The sequence below is a fragment of the Vanessa atalanta genome, chromosome 13, assembly GCF_905147765.1.
Source record: "Vanessa atalanta chromosome 13, ilVanAtal1.2, whole genome shotgun sequence".
In the NCBI taxonomy this organism is placed as follows: domain Eukaryota; kingdom Metazoa; phylum Arthropoda; class Insecta; order Lepidoptera; family Nymphalidae; genus Vanessa; species Vanessa atalanta.
Window position 1 is genome coordinate 1,464,040 of NC_061883.1, and position 16,146 is coordinate 1,480,185.

Consider the following 16,146-nt stretch of genomic DNA (forward strand, 5'->3'; position numbering starts at 1 on the left):
AAGACCTTTTTAAGGTGTATGATGCTGCAGTACATTATTTTGATCTATCTCGTAAGGTTAAGCCAGCGTTTGCAATGTAAGCGTAAAAAAATGTGTTTATTTAGGACATCAATTAGAAACCTCTAAAATTATCAGTATTTTCTACTAGATTGTGCAAGTATTATACATAAACCTTCCTCTTGAATCAATATATATATTTAAAAAAAAACGCATCAATAACTGTTTTGTAATCTTAAAGATAAGCATACAGAGGGACAGACAGTGGTAAGCTACTTTGTTTTATAGTATGTAATGATATAATATTATTTAAATATAATATCAGCCAATTTGGTTACGTGGATTTTTACCTAAGATCTTGGGTTCAAATTCGAACAAGCACCGTTGAATTTTTAAGTCTTTAATTTGTCTTTATAACTAATCTTGTATTTAGTTGGTTTGAATAGCTTGCTGAAGAAAAATATTGCGAGGAAAACCTATATATGTAAAAAAAATTAGAATTTACTTATGCACAATGCAGTAGTCGTGCAGTAGCTGTGCAATGGAAACTCTTCGATCATCATCAAACTTTTTTTATTACCAGTATAAGAGATTTCGAGAAGCGATGGAATAAATAAGATCTGTTACAGAATTTTATCATACTAAGTAAAAATTATGACATAAATCAAACGTAATTTTATGATTTTTAAAAAGTCGTAAATATAATGATACATATAGCTAACGTATCAAATATCTTCAGTGAACATTATTGATTTCCGTAAATTTTCCACAATCATTGAATTGAAATAGTTTCATTAAGATTATAACCACAAAAGAGACTAGAAAATATTAGAGAAAACTAATATCTGATAAAAATACGACAATCTTAAATCGGTTCTACACGCGGAATGTTTATGTGAAAATATTAATAAATAATGTAGTAGTTGGTTTATAATGGCGTAAATAAATGTGTATGTAGCGCTGTATTTATATTAGTGGCACTCGAGGCTAATGTCTAAGGCGGCAAAATTAGAAGAATGAGAAAAAAAGTTGAAAATGTTTTATAATCTTCCAAAATATGAATAATTAAACAATGCATAGTCAATTTTCTGCGACCTTATGCACTCTTTGAATAACTTTCGATAAAGGGGCAGCGCTAAAATTGTATATGGCACTGTGTGTGTGTGTAAAATGTATTACAATTTCGTACTTACAAATAAGTCATTGGTTTTTTTTCTATTACCTACAAATTACAATAAAGTTTATGTTTATTAGACATTGAGAAAAATAATTTTTAGAAGTCAATAATAAAAAATACCGACACTTCGAAGTAAGTTTAAGCAATATTTTTATCAATTTAAAAATAAAAATTGAAATATTGCGTTTATTGGATCGTTATTAAAGATGGCGAATTTGTTCGTTCTTCTTGTCATTTTGCTGTAATGGTGATGCTCGTTCGTCGTGTAAAAACGTATTTGTGTATGTTGGTATAAAATGGCTGACACCGGTCTACGTATGAATTTCGCCGCATTAAAGAGGGCAGATCCATATGCACGAGAAATAATTGACAGTGCTACCCACGTTGCACTTTATACATTTGAAGAAAACGATTGGGAGAAAACGAACATCGAAGGTGCTTTGTTTGTGTACAGTAGAAATGGTGAACCTTACCACAGTTTGGTGATTATGAACAGACTAAATACAAATAATCTAATCGAGCCTGTTTCTAAAGGAATTGAATTACAATTAAAAGAACCTTTTCTATTATATCGGAACGCGAAGTGTCGTATTTACGGCATATGGTTTTATGATAAAGACGAGTGCGTTAGAGTTGCAACTAAATTGAATTCTATAGTAAAGGATTCTACTAAAGCGCCAAACGACATGTCCCAGAATCCAGTATACCCAGCACCGGTGAAACCGAGCGCGTCAGTCGACATATTTAGCATGTTGAGCAAAGCTCAAGATGATTTTAATACTAATAAGGGAATGACGACTAATAAAAACGATTTGACTCCATCACGAGCACCCGACATGGCATCACAAAGTGTTATGGATTTCTTTGCAAAAGCAGGAAGTGGTGCTGCTGCACAAATGCCTGCAGTATCCTCTCTTCCATCACCGGGAATCTTCGGACCTAGGTCGTCTGACGCTCGTGAGGGTCCTTTATTGCTGCAGAGGCTGATGAGTAACCCAGCACATTCAGTTGAGCATATTGAGAAACAACAGCGTTCTGTAACTCCACAGGACGCTCAAACATCAAATGGAAATATTTCTATAGATCCAACTATGAGGCAAAATAATTCTTTTCAACTAAAGTCAATCCCGATAGAGAAACAAAGCCAACAAAGGATAAATCTCAAGAAAATGCAGCAGCTGGAAGGCGTTGACAATGGGCCAAATCCATTAGAAAATGAACTAAATTTGATGCATATTTCTTCTCCAAAACCTACATCACCTTTAGCATCATATTTAAATCAGTCTCAAGACATTGGGCATCAGGTGGGCTCTTATAATGGTGGTAAGTTAGACGAGGTAGGTGGAGTTTTTCCAATTATTAATACTTTAGCTAACCAGCAAAAACCTGCTCTAATGCCTCCTACCATGTTCACGGCCACTAGTGGAAATGATATGCAGCCTTCTCCAGAGCCCCTTACTAGAAATCAGCTACTGCAGGCTTTTAATTATTTATTGAAACATGATTCTGATTTTGTCAACAAACTACACGAGGCATATGTTAAATCATTCTCAGAGAAAGCCTTTTCGGTTTCATAAAATTCTTCCTTTTGGACAAACCACTGAAATCCCCAGTGGACATGTACAGTTGTAATTTGAAGTATAAATCCTCTTTAAACGTAGACCCGGTAGTTTTGTAGTTACATGTTTGGACAGAGTATTTTTAAATAAGTTTTAAACCTTTGACAGTGTCATAATGAATCTGTATAGAAAATGAATTTTAGTGACTTAAAAATGTCAAAAGTCACATTATATAACAGAAAAGCTATTTGTGATATTTATATTGGCTTATACTTTTACTCTGTTGTCCTTCCAGATTTTCTATGTAAGACAATTATTGTCATAAGAAACTCAGTGATGTTGTTAGATAGCTTGACGATACAAAAATCTTTTTTTGTTAGCTTATGTAACGAGTATGTATAACTATCACATTATATTTGTAACTATATATGACTATTTGCAAATGAGTGCCAAGAAAATGTCTGGCCATAATTTATAAAAAAACGTTCATTGCAATTATTGTCTATCTTTTACTGCAACCGAAGTTTAAAGTAGGATATGTCTTTTATAGATGTATAATATAAATAATATTGTTTGTTTTTACTAATGCAATGAGTTTTGAAACATAAGGACATTATTTTGACTTTGTATTGTTTATAAGGACTGCAAAATTTTGCTATTTATATACATATCTATAATTTTTTTTATTCCTAATACACCAGTACTTTAGTTATTCTTTACTTATGCATGCATGAGTCTTTCTTCACGAAATATTAAGGATGAATATCTAGAATTCATTCTGTTTCCACATTTAATTCCATTTTGTTTTGATTTTGGTTGGATTAACTTTTCATTAGTCTGCTGTGTGCTTGGTAATTAAATCAAGAGTCAAATGCCAGTTTGTATTTTCATGTTAAAAGATAGTTCCTTTGTGATTTATACAGAAAAACAATGTTTAGGTTCAAAAAAATGTAAAAGCTTAAAATAAATACTCATTTTAATGTCTAACATAAAACATTGTTTTTTTTTAATTGCCTATTATTACTAAATCTTACTCTGATATACTCATGTTGTACATAATACATGTATCATTGGCAACATTTGTTTGTAAATGTCACAGATATGTCATTCAAGTTCATATTTAAAACTGTATGGAAATTTCACACTCACAAATAATTTTTTCTTCATTAAACTGTTACTAAAATTGTAAACTAGTAGATATGATGGAATGTGATATGATTGTAAAAATTTATATCAGTTTTGATTGAAGTATTTAGTCCTATACTCAAAAAATATTGATTAAAGTAGGTTGTGTCCAAATAAAGTGCAAGATTTTTGAGGTGTCTACAGAGATGTTTTTCTATAATAACTATGTAAATATGCTCACAGTTGATTTGCAACATTTGCTATAAGTTTGTTGTAATATTTGCTCTAGCAGACGGACACCAAGTTTAGCTATGGAACTATAATGTGCTTTGATTTAACATGAACACTATTCTTTCTTTTATAAAAATCTTACAAGTAAAAAAAAAGTATGTAATGCAGTGTAATAGTGTTTATTGACTATGGGAGCTATTGGTTTCGAATAGTTATAATATTGTTACTGATCTTGGCCTACAATAAAAAAAAAATGTTATCTAATTTGTAAAAACCGAATTTATTTGTAAAATGCTCCCAGATTTTATAAAATGCAACTGATGTTAAAATGATTACATAATAAAAACCTTTTGAAAAAAGAAATATTCGAAAATTAAACGTTTCATGATGAAGTTGGTATTTTATTTGAGATTTATTTTTCTATTTTTTTTTCAAGTCTGAAATCCTATTAGAATTAAATGTCAATTAATTTTTAGCGAGAAGCAATAATACACGTTCTTTTTTTAATCGATTTAATATTTCTATATTACAAATCGCTTTTGAACTTTGAACAACCAGTTGAGACCACAAAATTGTTACACAATTTTTTAATTTTTCAACATACAAGAGACTTCACACTGCCGCAGCAATGTCTCAATTGTCTACTTAAAATTACATGAATTCATTGAGACCATTTCAAATATTTTATTTGACTACGAATATAGATAACTAAATTTTATTTAGAAAATGTTCAACCAAATGATATCTAACGAATAAGACGAATCTAACAATAAACTTACATTTTTAATGGAATTCGAGAACAAAGATCTCGATCCCATTGGATATTATTATTTAAAAAAAATACAGATTTATGTGTAAATTTACACACATATTTCTTAGTTAAGTAATACTTTAAAAATATTATATTAAAGGACAATAAAATATCTGAAATTGCCCTCTACATCAAAACATAGTTTTCATTTGTGTCTAATCATAACGACTGATCACAGTTACGCCGATATTAAAATGCGTATAGATTGTGCACAATACAACATGTAGGACATTATTCCAATATCCATACATTAAAGACTTCACTAAATAACACAAACCTATGTCTGGGCGCATACGCATTTGTGAGACTCATTTCAAACAATATGGCGCGCATATACGAACACTAAATTAAATTTACCTACTTAAAAGACTTAAAAGTTATTCCAGCTTTGTTTGTAATTTTGAAATTTAATAATATCTAGTAACTACTTTTTTTTAAATAACATAATAATAGTATCAGTTTTCTGATAAAACAATCGCAGTAAGAATCATAAAAATTGGTCGCATTGTTTTGACAAAATTGCACCCGTCCGCAGAGGTAACTGACCTTACTCAAACTTAGTAAGCAAATATATCGCTTGGAACTCTCGCAATAATGTCGATTTTATTCTTTGTTAGCAAATGTGAAGTGACAATGATAGCATTGTCGACTTGCCATACATGTTGTGTCGTACACAATGTGTACTCCGCTCAATATTATAACAATTTTGGAAGTAGTTTCAAAAAATAAGATTTTTATTGTGCTATATGTTGTGTCAATAAGTAATAAGCGTTTACATTTTGTATGAATAAAATGTTTTCAATAGATATTTTTATATGCATTTATTATTATTGTTTACAACTTGTAAATATGAAACATTTGTATTACTGTTACTATAATACCTATACGTTTTCATTAAAAGTTTCATCTCTTGTTGGTAGTTCATAGTGAAAGAATAATAATAATCTCACTTCGTAAACAAATCACCCTGTTAACAACAGTGTAGCATTTGATATGCTAAAGGAAATTTATATTTACAGAGAATTATATCATTAGGCACGTTACACACTATGTAGATATTGTAGTTTATTATTGGCTACAATCATTTTAAATTATCCTCAGACTAAACATAGTATCTTAAGGTACAACAAATGGGTGAAATACGATAATATATGAAAACTTTTGGTTCTCCTGAAAATTATCTTTAAAGGAGGAATTTTCAATACTTTATTCGTCATGCTTCGTTGGTCTAAACAATGTGATTTAGGTAGAAAATGTATTGAAAGTCAAAAAAATATGTCATTGTTCAATTATGATTTGGAACTGATTGGGAAGTTTTGTTCACCTTAGAATATATATTAAGCAATAATATAAGTAGCCAGTATAGGGAAATTAAAACTATCATACAATTTGTCTTTATCGAAATCGCATTTAAACGTAATCGTTGCCGTCTAACCGTTTTCCTATTCTTCTAACACGACATATAACAAGTTTAGTTGGCGGATCGGTCGAAGTTACATTTAAATAGAATTGGAAACGCAATATATCTGTTATAAATTGACCCTCAGGACAATTCAAAGAATTCATATAAGTAATATCATGTCTTATTCAAATGGGTTATATCTTAGGATACTATATTATATCTTAAGATATTAAAGTATCTTCATCGTGTGTGTCGTGCTACATTTTTAATACTAGAGGAAGATACCGATTATTTTCAGTTGAGTAAAAAATTCTATGATAGGGTTGAAATTGATATTGGTCTTAGTCATACACAAAATAAATGTGAAAACATTGCAACCTATTTAAAAAAAAAAAAAACTGTAATTTAGTCCTTTGCCTGCTCATAAAAAATCGATCAATCAATATTTTTTTATCTCCGTTTAATAAACATCGTTCAAATTAATTTCGTTGTGAATGTGTATTTCGTCAATATAAGGTCTCCAAATTATAAAAATCTGACTTAACTTGAAAAGGTCAACGTTTTTTTTGAGTATATTTAGAATTTAGTTTCTAACAGTTATAGAGGCAGGATCTCGGTTATTTCACGAGTAATAATACATAAAGAACAATTACATCAAATATTTTTCTTTATATTTTAACAAATATAATTAAAACAGAGTCTATAAATTGTATCAAACCTCTTGATCAGTAGAAAACCATAATTTTTAACATACAATTTAGTTGTCATGGACTTTTAAAATGAAACTTCTGCCTTGACATTAAAGTTCAAAATACAACGATAAACTGTTTCGATGATATTCGACCGACTACGGCGTGAAAGGCGGTAATGTTCACCTTATTTATTATATTTGCTGTTGATGGTAAGGTAATGTTTACTTCTTATGTATATGAACGGTTATATTATGAACCATGACGTCATCAAAAAACCAATATGGTGGATTGTGATAAAAACATCTCATTTGTTTCTCAGTTTTTTGTTTTGATCCGTAGTCGGTTTACAGTTATTACAGATAATAAATTTTTTACATAATCCAATCAATAAAAACCAGAGTCCATTAATCTAGCGTAATCGTGCTTTTAAATAACAAGGATAAAACATCTAAACGTTTACTAAAAACGCTTTTCAATATCGCTGTAAAAAATCTATACATACACTTACTTAACCTGTCTTAAATAATATTACCCCTATGTCCTTCGAAATAAGGTCGAAAATAGCTTATCATATTAACTATATAATAATAATTGCATTAAATAAAGGTGCAATTTAATAGCAATATTGAATAGCGTTTATTAGTAAATACAATTTGTAACTGCTTCGGTATTTTTGTACATAGAAGTCACATTATTACACTATTGTCATATTGTTAGCGTCACACTGACATTTACGTTTTAATATATATACAATTTTAGTTCAATTTAAAGCAAAGGGAAATAACTGCATGTTCGATATTTGAATTCTACATATATTATTTGTATGTGTGTACATTATAAAAAAATGTAAGTTTGTACGCACATCGTTCGTCCGTTTGAGGTAAATCCTGGAACAGTAGTTAGCACGTTTGCGTGTGTTCAGATATTTAGTATCAAGATACTTGATAGAAAGTAAACAAAGTATTAAAGTATTGTAGGTGCAATCGAATCGAATTTATTGATGTCTGAATGTGAATAAATTTGTTATTTTTAACATTATTTTTACATTCAGGGAGATTTTTTTTGAATATCCATTAAAAAAATCTAATAACAGCCGATAGCGACATTGATTTACGAACATATTAAAATCGTTAAAATTTCCTAGTTACAAAATCATTTAATAAAATTAAAGGATGAATGATATTTTTAAATATTTAAATGTAGCATTTATTACGTTTTGAAAATTAGTAAACATGAAAGGAACAAATTACAGTGAATTCGGGAACTTTAATACAAAATGACCTGTGAATTGTAGCGACTTACAGATTATAAATTAAAAACTTCATGTCAATGCGACGCTAAGCTTTACATTACACAGCGCTATTGTCTTAAAAATAACTTAAGTCAATGACATGATCTGTTACTTTCCAAATATTAAAAAAAAAAACCTTTAATAGGACTGCTTTATACAAACGAATCGTATTAATTTATATTTTTTTACAATATTTATAGAAAAAGTTCAGTTTTGCACCAATTAGGAAACGACAAACATTCATAATTTCGCTTATGAGAAACTAACGTAACATCTCAATATTGTTTGGTATGAAACTTTTTATGATAAAAAGAGAAAGATGTCTAGTATTAGTATTTTTATATTGAAACTCACATCGCTTTTTTTTAAGTACTGTTACTTCGTAATAAAGCATAGACAGCTGAATTATTCATTTAAAATATATTTTTCACTTGCGACATTTGAAAATTTTTGGCGCCAAAATTTATGTCAATCGTCATAGCTTTATATTTAAAAATACATAATAATTAGATTATCGATGTATTGAACGTTACTTTTGTGTAAACTATAGTATATCAAAACTAATACAGACTGCATTGAAAAGTTCATTATAACATGATCACAAGTATATAATATAATGATTATTAGATATTAAAAAAAAAAAAACATATAAATTTAGAAAATCGTGGCTGTATAGTTCGAGCCCAACGATACTTAATATGCTTTAAGGCATTCTCTCTAAATCAAACGCTTTTTTTATTTTTCAGGTGATATGAGAAAAAAATATCATAAAATATACTTTACAGTTCATAGACGAAGACATCAAAATTATTTTTTATTGCTGACATACATAACGTCGTCGTATATAAGTACCATGCTTTAAAATGAGCTCTTATTTGTTGCCAGTGTAACAGGAGCTTTACTATTTCCAATTATAGTTACTGTATTGTTAATTAAAGTGTATATAAGTAATTAGTATACATAATACATTCTAATATAGAATGTAAATCTGATAGTTTTGATACAGGTCTTTAAGTTAGTAAATATTTTACAGTAGTGCTTGTTGTGAAAAGGTAACAAATAAGTAATCAGGTATTAAGTTATACTTCGTTCTGGTTCTATGTTTATTATAGCAATGTGAGTTTCACTAGCTGTTGTAACTCGTTAACATAGGTGGGGCTTTTGAGTACTTAACGTTGATTCACAAAATATCACACAGTCATCGAATCATTGTATGGAAACAATTAAATTTCATACAATTTATGAAAAACTAAATTACATTTATTTATTTTAACACAATCGAAACTTTTATATAAAACATTCTCTCCGAGTTTTAAAATATATAATTTTGTATTAAAATTTACAAATATTGATACAAAATGACAAAAAAAAAATCTGATTGCAATAAAATTTTGCATAGAAAGGAAATATAATAAAAAATATTCCTTTCAAGTAACGGAGAGCACAAACCATTCGTGTGTAATGGTTCTTAAGATAACTACATACTACACTTAAACAAAATCCGGTATAGAAATCAGCCGTCTCGCTCTACACGGTACGAGCGAAAGAGACACATGAAGGTCCAAGTCCATAGCGTTCCACAGATAATAAATGGGCGTTTCAAAAACTACCCACACTCCCACACATGTAGGTCGACTTAAAATATACACTGTCTAGGTATATTATACACTAATCACTTTTCATTTTAAAAACAAAACTTAAAAAAAAACTTTATTTAACTATATTAAATCTATATGTATATTTGAATAGAAGCGCTGAAGGACCTAACGAGTGAAAAAAATAATAATAAATAGGATCCGGAAGCGCCACGGCCTCCTTCATTTGTACAAAAGCCGGTATTCGCCTGAAATAGAAAGAAAAGTTACTATTAGACATAACTTTTTTTATGAAAATGGTACAGTACAGTACGGGAGGGGCCACGTACCGCGGTCGCTACCACAGGCGGTGCAGGTGCAGGTTGCGCGACAGCACGGAGCGCACGTCGTGCGTGAAGCGCAGCGCGTCGAGCGCCGGCAGCAGGTTGAGCAGCGCCACGTCCAGCGGGTCCGAGAACCACGACTTGATGGGGATGGCGTTGTCTGCAACACGCGCATCGTCAGCGGCGGGCATGCGTTAGGCGGGCGGGGGAATTTAGTTACATATACACCTGGATATGGTGACAGAAAGTTAAATCAATCTACAGGACGTGACGACTCGTTTGATATATTTTTTTTTTTTTACAGCGATATGACGACCATTCGAAGTGCCCGTCGACCAGGCGACCCGTGAGTAGTCTTCGATCTTCTTGGCACCATATTCAGGTTATATATAGTACTTGAGATAAAAACTTCTCAAATTCTATAAAACTTTTAATAATTTCATGAATAAAGCTTTATACCTGGGAAATCCCGGTATGCTCCCGGAGAATTGTCTAGGATAAAGACCCTGTTTAGATCGTCACATATCGACGACAGGTTCTTTGTATATGACCCGTGTTCTGCCGTACAGTGCTGTCTGAAAATTTAAATAATTCAACGTCGTTTTAGTAAATGATAAACGTTTTAAAATAAATGATGATTTTATTTACAGTAACAAGGTTTTTTATTCAACAATATTATTATGTAAATACAGACATACAGACATTACAACCAATAAAAAAACTTCTAAGGTTGCATAGATATTGTCTATTTAAATAATATTCTAACATTTATTTTTAAAATCACATATTATAAAAAATATTTTATTTATTATTATTTTAAAATAAATGATTATGTCATATTATTATAAATATTTTTTTACAATATATAATATTGGATAAAATAATCAAGATTAGAATAACTGTTGTATGTATAAAACTCTTTTGGGCTTTTTTGTCAAAGTGAACGATATTTGTAGGCTACCAATTACAGGTGGGCCAAAAAGAAAGCGGGACTATCCTACTTAAAACGGTACGTATGGTCACGTTATCTATGAGCATAGACAATCATACCATAATATTCCGTATCTTAATTTATTCAATAATTTTAATATGCAAATAAATCGTATTCTTTTAACATTCGTAAATACATAAATAAAAATAAGATTATTTAGATAGACGAAATAAATTTACAGTAAGATAAATACTTATTGGAAACTAAATAAATTGTATTAGAATCCATTACGACAGAAGTAGCACAATACCTATAAAACCTCCTCCTAAGGATCCCCCGTCCATTGTCCAGCTTGTCCGCGACCGCAGCACCGTATATCTCCATCGACGCTGTGAAAACCACCAACTCGTACCACTGTGACACCTGAAGCATGATAAAATAATTCTTTATAGTCGATTCCAATGACAGGGGGACATCGTTGGTCACGATATATATTATCTGTGATTTCGTGAGAATACTGAGTTTTTGAATATCGATGAGGTTTTTATCGGAGCTATGGATGTAAAGTGGATATATGTGGTTGAGTGGAATAATGTCGTATTATAAATAAAGATTAATTATTAAATGTTGTTGATGCATAATATAGCAGAGCTATATAGTCTAACGAGTTTGGATGTTCATTTAATTACTGTTCGAAATATGCTAATCGACGTAATTAATTACAATAATCTAATATATTTAAATCTAAGTTAATTTTTTTTAGTTATCAATTGTATTAACATTATTTTACGAAAATGTATTTTTGTTAACATGAGTGTACAATTTTTTAATCGCATTCAATTGTTTCGTATCTTAACCAAGTCACGTTTACTCTATGTACTTGATCCCACTGTATAAATAATTATTTCATCATATTTAAACATATAATCACACACTTTTTTACACCTTTAATGTAAGTGAGTAAGTTTATATTCAAGAAATATAATAAATTGTACTCACTATATCCAAAAAATAATCAACGTGAGGCCGTTTATGTACGAAAAATCTGACTGGGTGTTTGTCTATCGTCACTTTGAGCACGAAGTCCGGAGGCGTGCCCGGCTTCACCGTCGGCCGCAACATCGCGTCGTGGTGCGAGTGTATGAGCGTCTCGTCTAAGTCTAGGACCAGCATTTTTCTTTTGACTAGACCTGGAATTGATATAAATATTTGTTATACTTTGATATAAATAATAGTTATAAAGTCAACGATTATTTTACCTCGAAACAGCAATATTTATTATTGTTGTGTTTCGGTTTGAAAGGTGAGTGAGTCAGTGTAATTGTCCCTTGTGTTTGGACATAAGTTATTAGTTTCAAAGATTTGCTGTGCATTACCCAATGTTTATGTGCGGTGTTGACCACAAACCATTATGTGGCTCATATTCCAGTTAACCTTCCTATTATAAAATAAATAAAAAACCGGCCAAGTGCGAGTAGGACTCGCGCACGAAGGGTTCTGTGCCATTATCTATAAAACCGCAAAAAAAATAATCTCTGTTGTAAGCCCCCTTCAAAATTTATTATATACTGTTTTTTTAGTATTTGTTATTACAGCGGCAACAGAATTACACCATTTGTGAAAATGACAAGTATCTAACTATCAGGGTTTACGAAATACAGCCTGGTGGCAGACGGACAGCGGAGTCTTAGTGATAGAGTCCGTAAAATGGACTTTTAATGAACCTTTGGGTACGGAACCCTAAAAATACGACAAGAAAACATTTGAAACACTAGATACGACTCAGAAAATATATTAAGTCGATATCTGTTGGATATCAAAACAAATAATCCGATTTCGTGTCCGCCTCGTTAGTAATGTAGTCATGGAAATTACATTATACAAATTTATTTATGCAGTACGCATTTTCTTGTTATTTATAGTAAAATATTGTTATAATTGTATTAGATGTTTTCATTAATTTAGGGAGATATATTTAATTTGCAAACAAATGACTTATATACTTCGGAATTTAAAAATGAAAAATAGTCCTACCAATTATTAATTATGAAATAAGAAGGACACGACAGTGTTATATTATAAACATTGGATTTGTGAAAACTTTTCTATTGAGAACAAGTAATAAAGTTTCGGAACTGTAGACAAATCTCGCAGAAACCAGCTGGAGAAAGTTGTACAGAGAAAAAAATGTTTATTTTTGTAGACAGTGGGTAATTTCAAAGACTTTCTTTGTGACGGAGTTACTTTTGCAAAAAAGTTACCTGGTAACTGATGACGACTTAATAATTTCGCGAATCATATTGAAACCTTACATAGACTCTAGAACCAGATTCAAATAAAGCAAAATACCCACTTTTCTTTTCAATCCCAGATACAATCAAATTTATTATTAATGCACATGATACTATACAGTCTGTTCAAAATATTTTTTTTTTAATTAAATCGATTTACAATCGGCAAAGGCGAATAACATACATGATTCAAACAGCGTTATTGGTCATTGATGTTCATTATCACTTTACAAGCTATCTTTCCCTCCCTTCCCTTCCCTAAATCCCTTAATCAGTTATGAGAGGATAGAGAAAATGTATTCTGAATAAAAGCTTGAGATTAATAGTGCTACAACGGGTGCCTGTGCAAGCATGTAAAGCAGATCTCTTTCTCCTATTGTCAGAATGCTCTATCATTGGACTTTGAGAGCAAACATGCTTTTCGTTAAGATTATCTACAGCATCCTAAATTCAGTCTGGAATTAATTATATTAATAGAAAAATAAAAATTAGTTCTCCATTTTTTGGATTGGATTGATCTTGAACTGAATTAGTGTCTTTTAGGTTTCACATGGTACCCAGCAATAATTAATTTACTGTTATAAACTTTCCGAGTACTTCTCGGTAATCTCACGATGGTTGCAACTTTGAATAAAGTATACATATACAACAATCAGTTTTTTGTTAAGAGAAATTTATCTTGAAATTTAAACGCTGCAATGTGATTGATAAACATATTCAATCTAAAGTTATTTATTTAGATAAGATATAATAATGACCAGCGGGAATTGTTTATCAACTGTTGAATATATTCTTATAGATAGTTTTTAAAAACAAGATTTTAAGTTATATTTATATTTTGTTGAGCTGTGTAATTTATTTTAATGAGTATTTTTATATAGTCATAGAACCTTTTAGTACCAAGTACAATTTCATCAATTAAGTTTTATAAAATATTTTTAAATAAGACAGACATATTTGAATTCTAAATAATTTGCTTTGCTTGTTTAAATTTATAATATATATTTGTTTAAACTGCACATATCAGGTTGACAATAGATTACAGTGTCAAGAATATAATAATATTTTATTATTAATTAAACATTTGCCAATAAACAGTTTATTTGATCATCAATCCACAGGTTTATTGATTCTTTTAATTACAAGAACACTGCGCCCAATCCAAAGTAGTACATAAACAATATTTTTATTTATAAGCTTCATACTAAGTTAATTTAATAGATTAACTTTATAAGCAGATCGACTAATCTGAGTAAATACTGGACACTCATTGGTCCCCGAATGCATTGTTGGCTCCGATCAACCAATGACCATTCAGATAAAAAATTAATTAATCTGACTTTGAACAGATTATCAAAGCTGAAAGTTAGTATTAACAGTTAAAGTAACTTTGTGGTAAATTAGAAGAATGTTTCCTTATAATTTATTATTTTCAAAGTATTAAGACAATGTTTTGTATTAGCCATAATAATATCATATGTTGGGTTTTTCAAAGCCGTTTGTGGTAGACCACATCTTATTTACATTTAATACATCTAATATAGGTGGACTTACATTTTTTTTATAGTGGTGGAGTTTATTATATATAATATCCTGTTGAGGATGTCAAAGTTAACTTATGAGAGAAAACACACCACAAATAAAACAAGACAATTTGATTTATTATTATCTTTGTATAGTATTCAATGCAAAATATAATATTTAAGACATATATTTTATGCTTTCAACTTTCATAATTCAAGTGAACATTAACATTATGAGTTACGAAATGTACTAGAATGTTGTTAGGCATTAATATGAATCTTATAAGACATCAAAACTAATTTAAACAAAACATGTGTTAAACATTTGCGGGCCATGTGTTTAAATTAAGATGTAAACGTTAAATTTCCAATAATGAAAACGTTTTGTTTATTATAGATGAGTTTGAGATAGTGCTATAAATAGACAAGGATCTATACCGATAAGGTGTCCAGCATGTCCCTGATAAAATTGCACGGATGTAAATCATACTATGATTGGCCATATTATTAATAGACATTGATAAAATCTGAAGATACTTACTCAGCCTGTGTCGAGATACAGGGGATAGTGGATATATTTCATATTTGACAGATTGATATTGAGCCAACTGAAAAGCAAACACCACGTGAGACACAAAACTTGTAAATACATTAAATTTCACTAAACAACCGCTAAAAATTTATATTTACCGCTCGATATTGCTTTCTAAACATGTAACAAAAACAACTCCATACTTTGGATGCGATTAGCATGAACGCGCGAATGCCCATTTGCAATTGTTTCAGCATTTGAAATGTTTACGAAACGATTATCAGTATACAGATACCGTAAGTGTTAAACACCGATTGACCAAACGAGATCATTGACAGCGTAATTCAAAACAAATTCAACGAAACCCAGTGCCGAAACATCTAACCCGCCATGACATAATCGACCCAAATCTCACACCATTGACAAAATTACATTTTCCTTACCTTTCATTAATTGTCTATGGTTTTAGTGATGTGGACGTAATTTTTATTCTTTGTGACAATGATACGTCATGTAAAAAGAAGTTCAGGAAATTACAAGTTTTAATAATCAGTGTTATAACAAAGATTATGCCCCATTTTTTTTAATATCGTAGAGGCATTAGAACTTCTTCAAATTGTAAAAAAGTTATTATAAATTGTATTTTTACCCAACTCTATTTTTGTT

At 30.3% G+C, this 16,146-nt stretch overlaps 2 protein-coding genes across 2 annotated transcripts; one reads left to right on the forward strand and one right to left on the reverse strand.

Moving 5' to 3' along the window:
• Positions 1–1,272: 1,272 nt before the first annotated feature.
• On the forward strand, positions 1,273–4,283 carry LOC125068258 (mRNA-decapping enzyme 1B). The gene has a single exon (XM_047677348.1). It carries the CDS (start codon positions 1,471–1,473, stop codon positions 2,749–2,751), a length of 1,281 nt encoding a protein of 426 aa, XP_047533304.1. The 5' UTR covers positions 1,273–1,470; the 3' UTR covers positions 2,752–4,283.
• Positions 4,284–9,642: 5,359 nt separating this feature from the next.
• On the reverse strand, positions 9,643–15,883 carry LOC125068167 (CTD nuclear envelope phosphatase 1 homolog). The gene is made up of 7 exons (XM_047677207.1): positions 15,639–15,883; positions 15,490–15,556; positions 12,134–12,324; positions 11,445–11,557; positions 10,663–10,778; positions 10,210–10,363; positions 9,643–10,128 (listed from the first exon to the last, which is right to left on the reverse strand). Exons 1-6 carry the CDS (start codon positions 15,735–15,737, stop codon positions 10,218–10,220), a joined length of 732 nt encoding a protein of 243 aa, XP_047533163.1. The 5' UTR covers positions 15,738–15,883; the 3' UTR covers positions 9,643–10,128; positions 10,210–10,217.
• Between the last annotated feature and the right edge of the window lie 263 nt (positions 15,884–16,146).

What these genes read in the sequence shown, in the direction of transcription:
- LOC125068258 (XM_047677348.1), top strand. Translation starts at nt 1,471, where the DNA reads ATGGCTGACACCGGTCTACGTATGAATTTCGCCGCATTAAAGAGGGCA.
- LOC125068167 (XM_047677207.1), bottom strand. Translation starts at nt 15,737, where the DNA reads ATGCTGAAACAATTGCAAATGGGCATTCGCGCGTTCATGCTAATCGCA. An exon ending in TTAGAAAGCAATATCGAGCG is followed by an intron (nt 15,557 to 15,638) that starts GTAAATATAAAT and finishes TTTGCTTTTCAG; the next exon opens with TTGGCTCAATATCAATCTGT. An exon ending in TTGATTATTTTTTGGATATA is followed by an intron (nt 11,558 to 12,133) that starts GTGAGTACAATT and finishes ATCATGCTTCAG; the next exon opens with GTGTCACAGTGGTACGAGTT.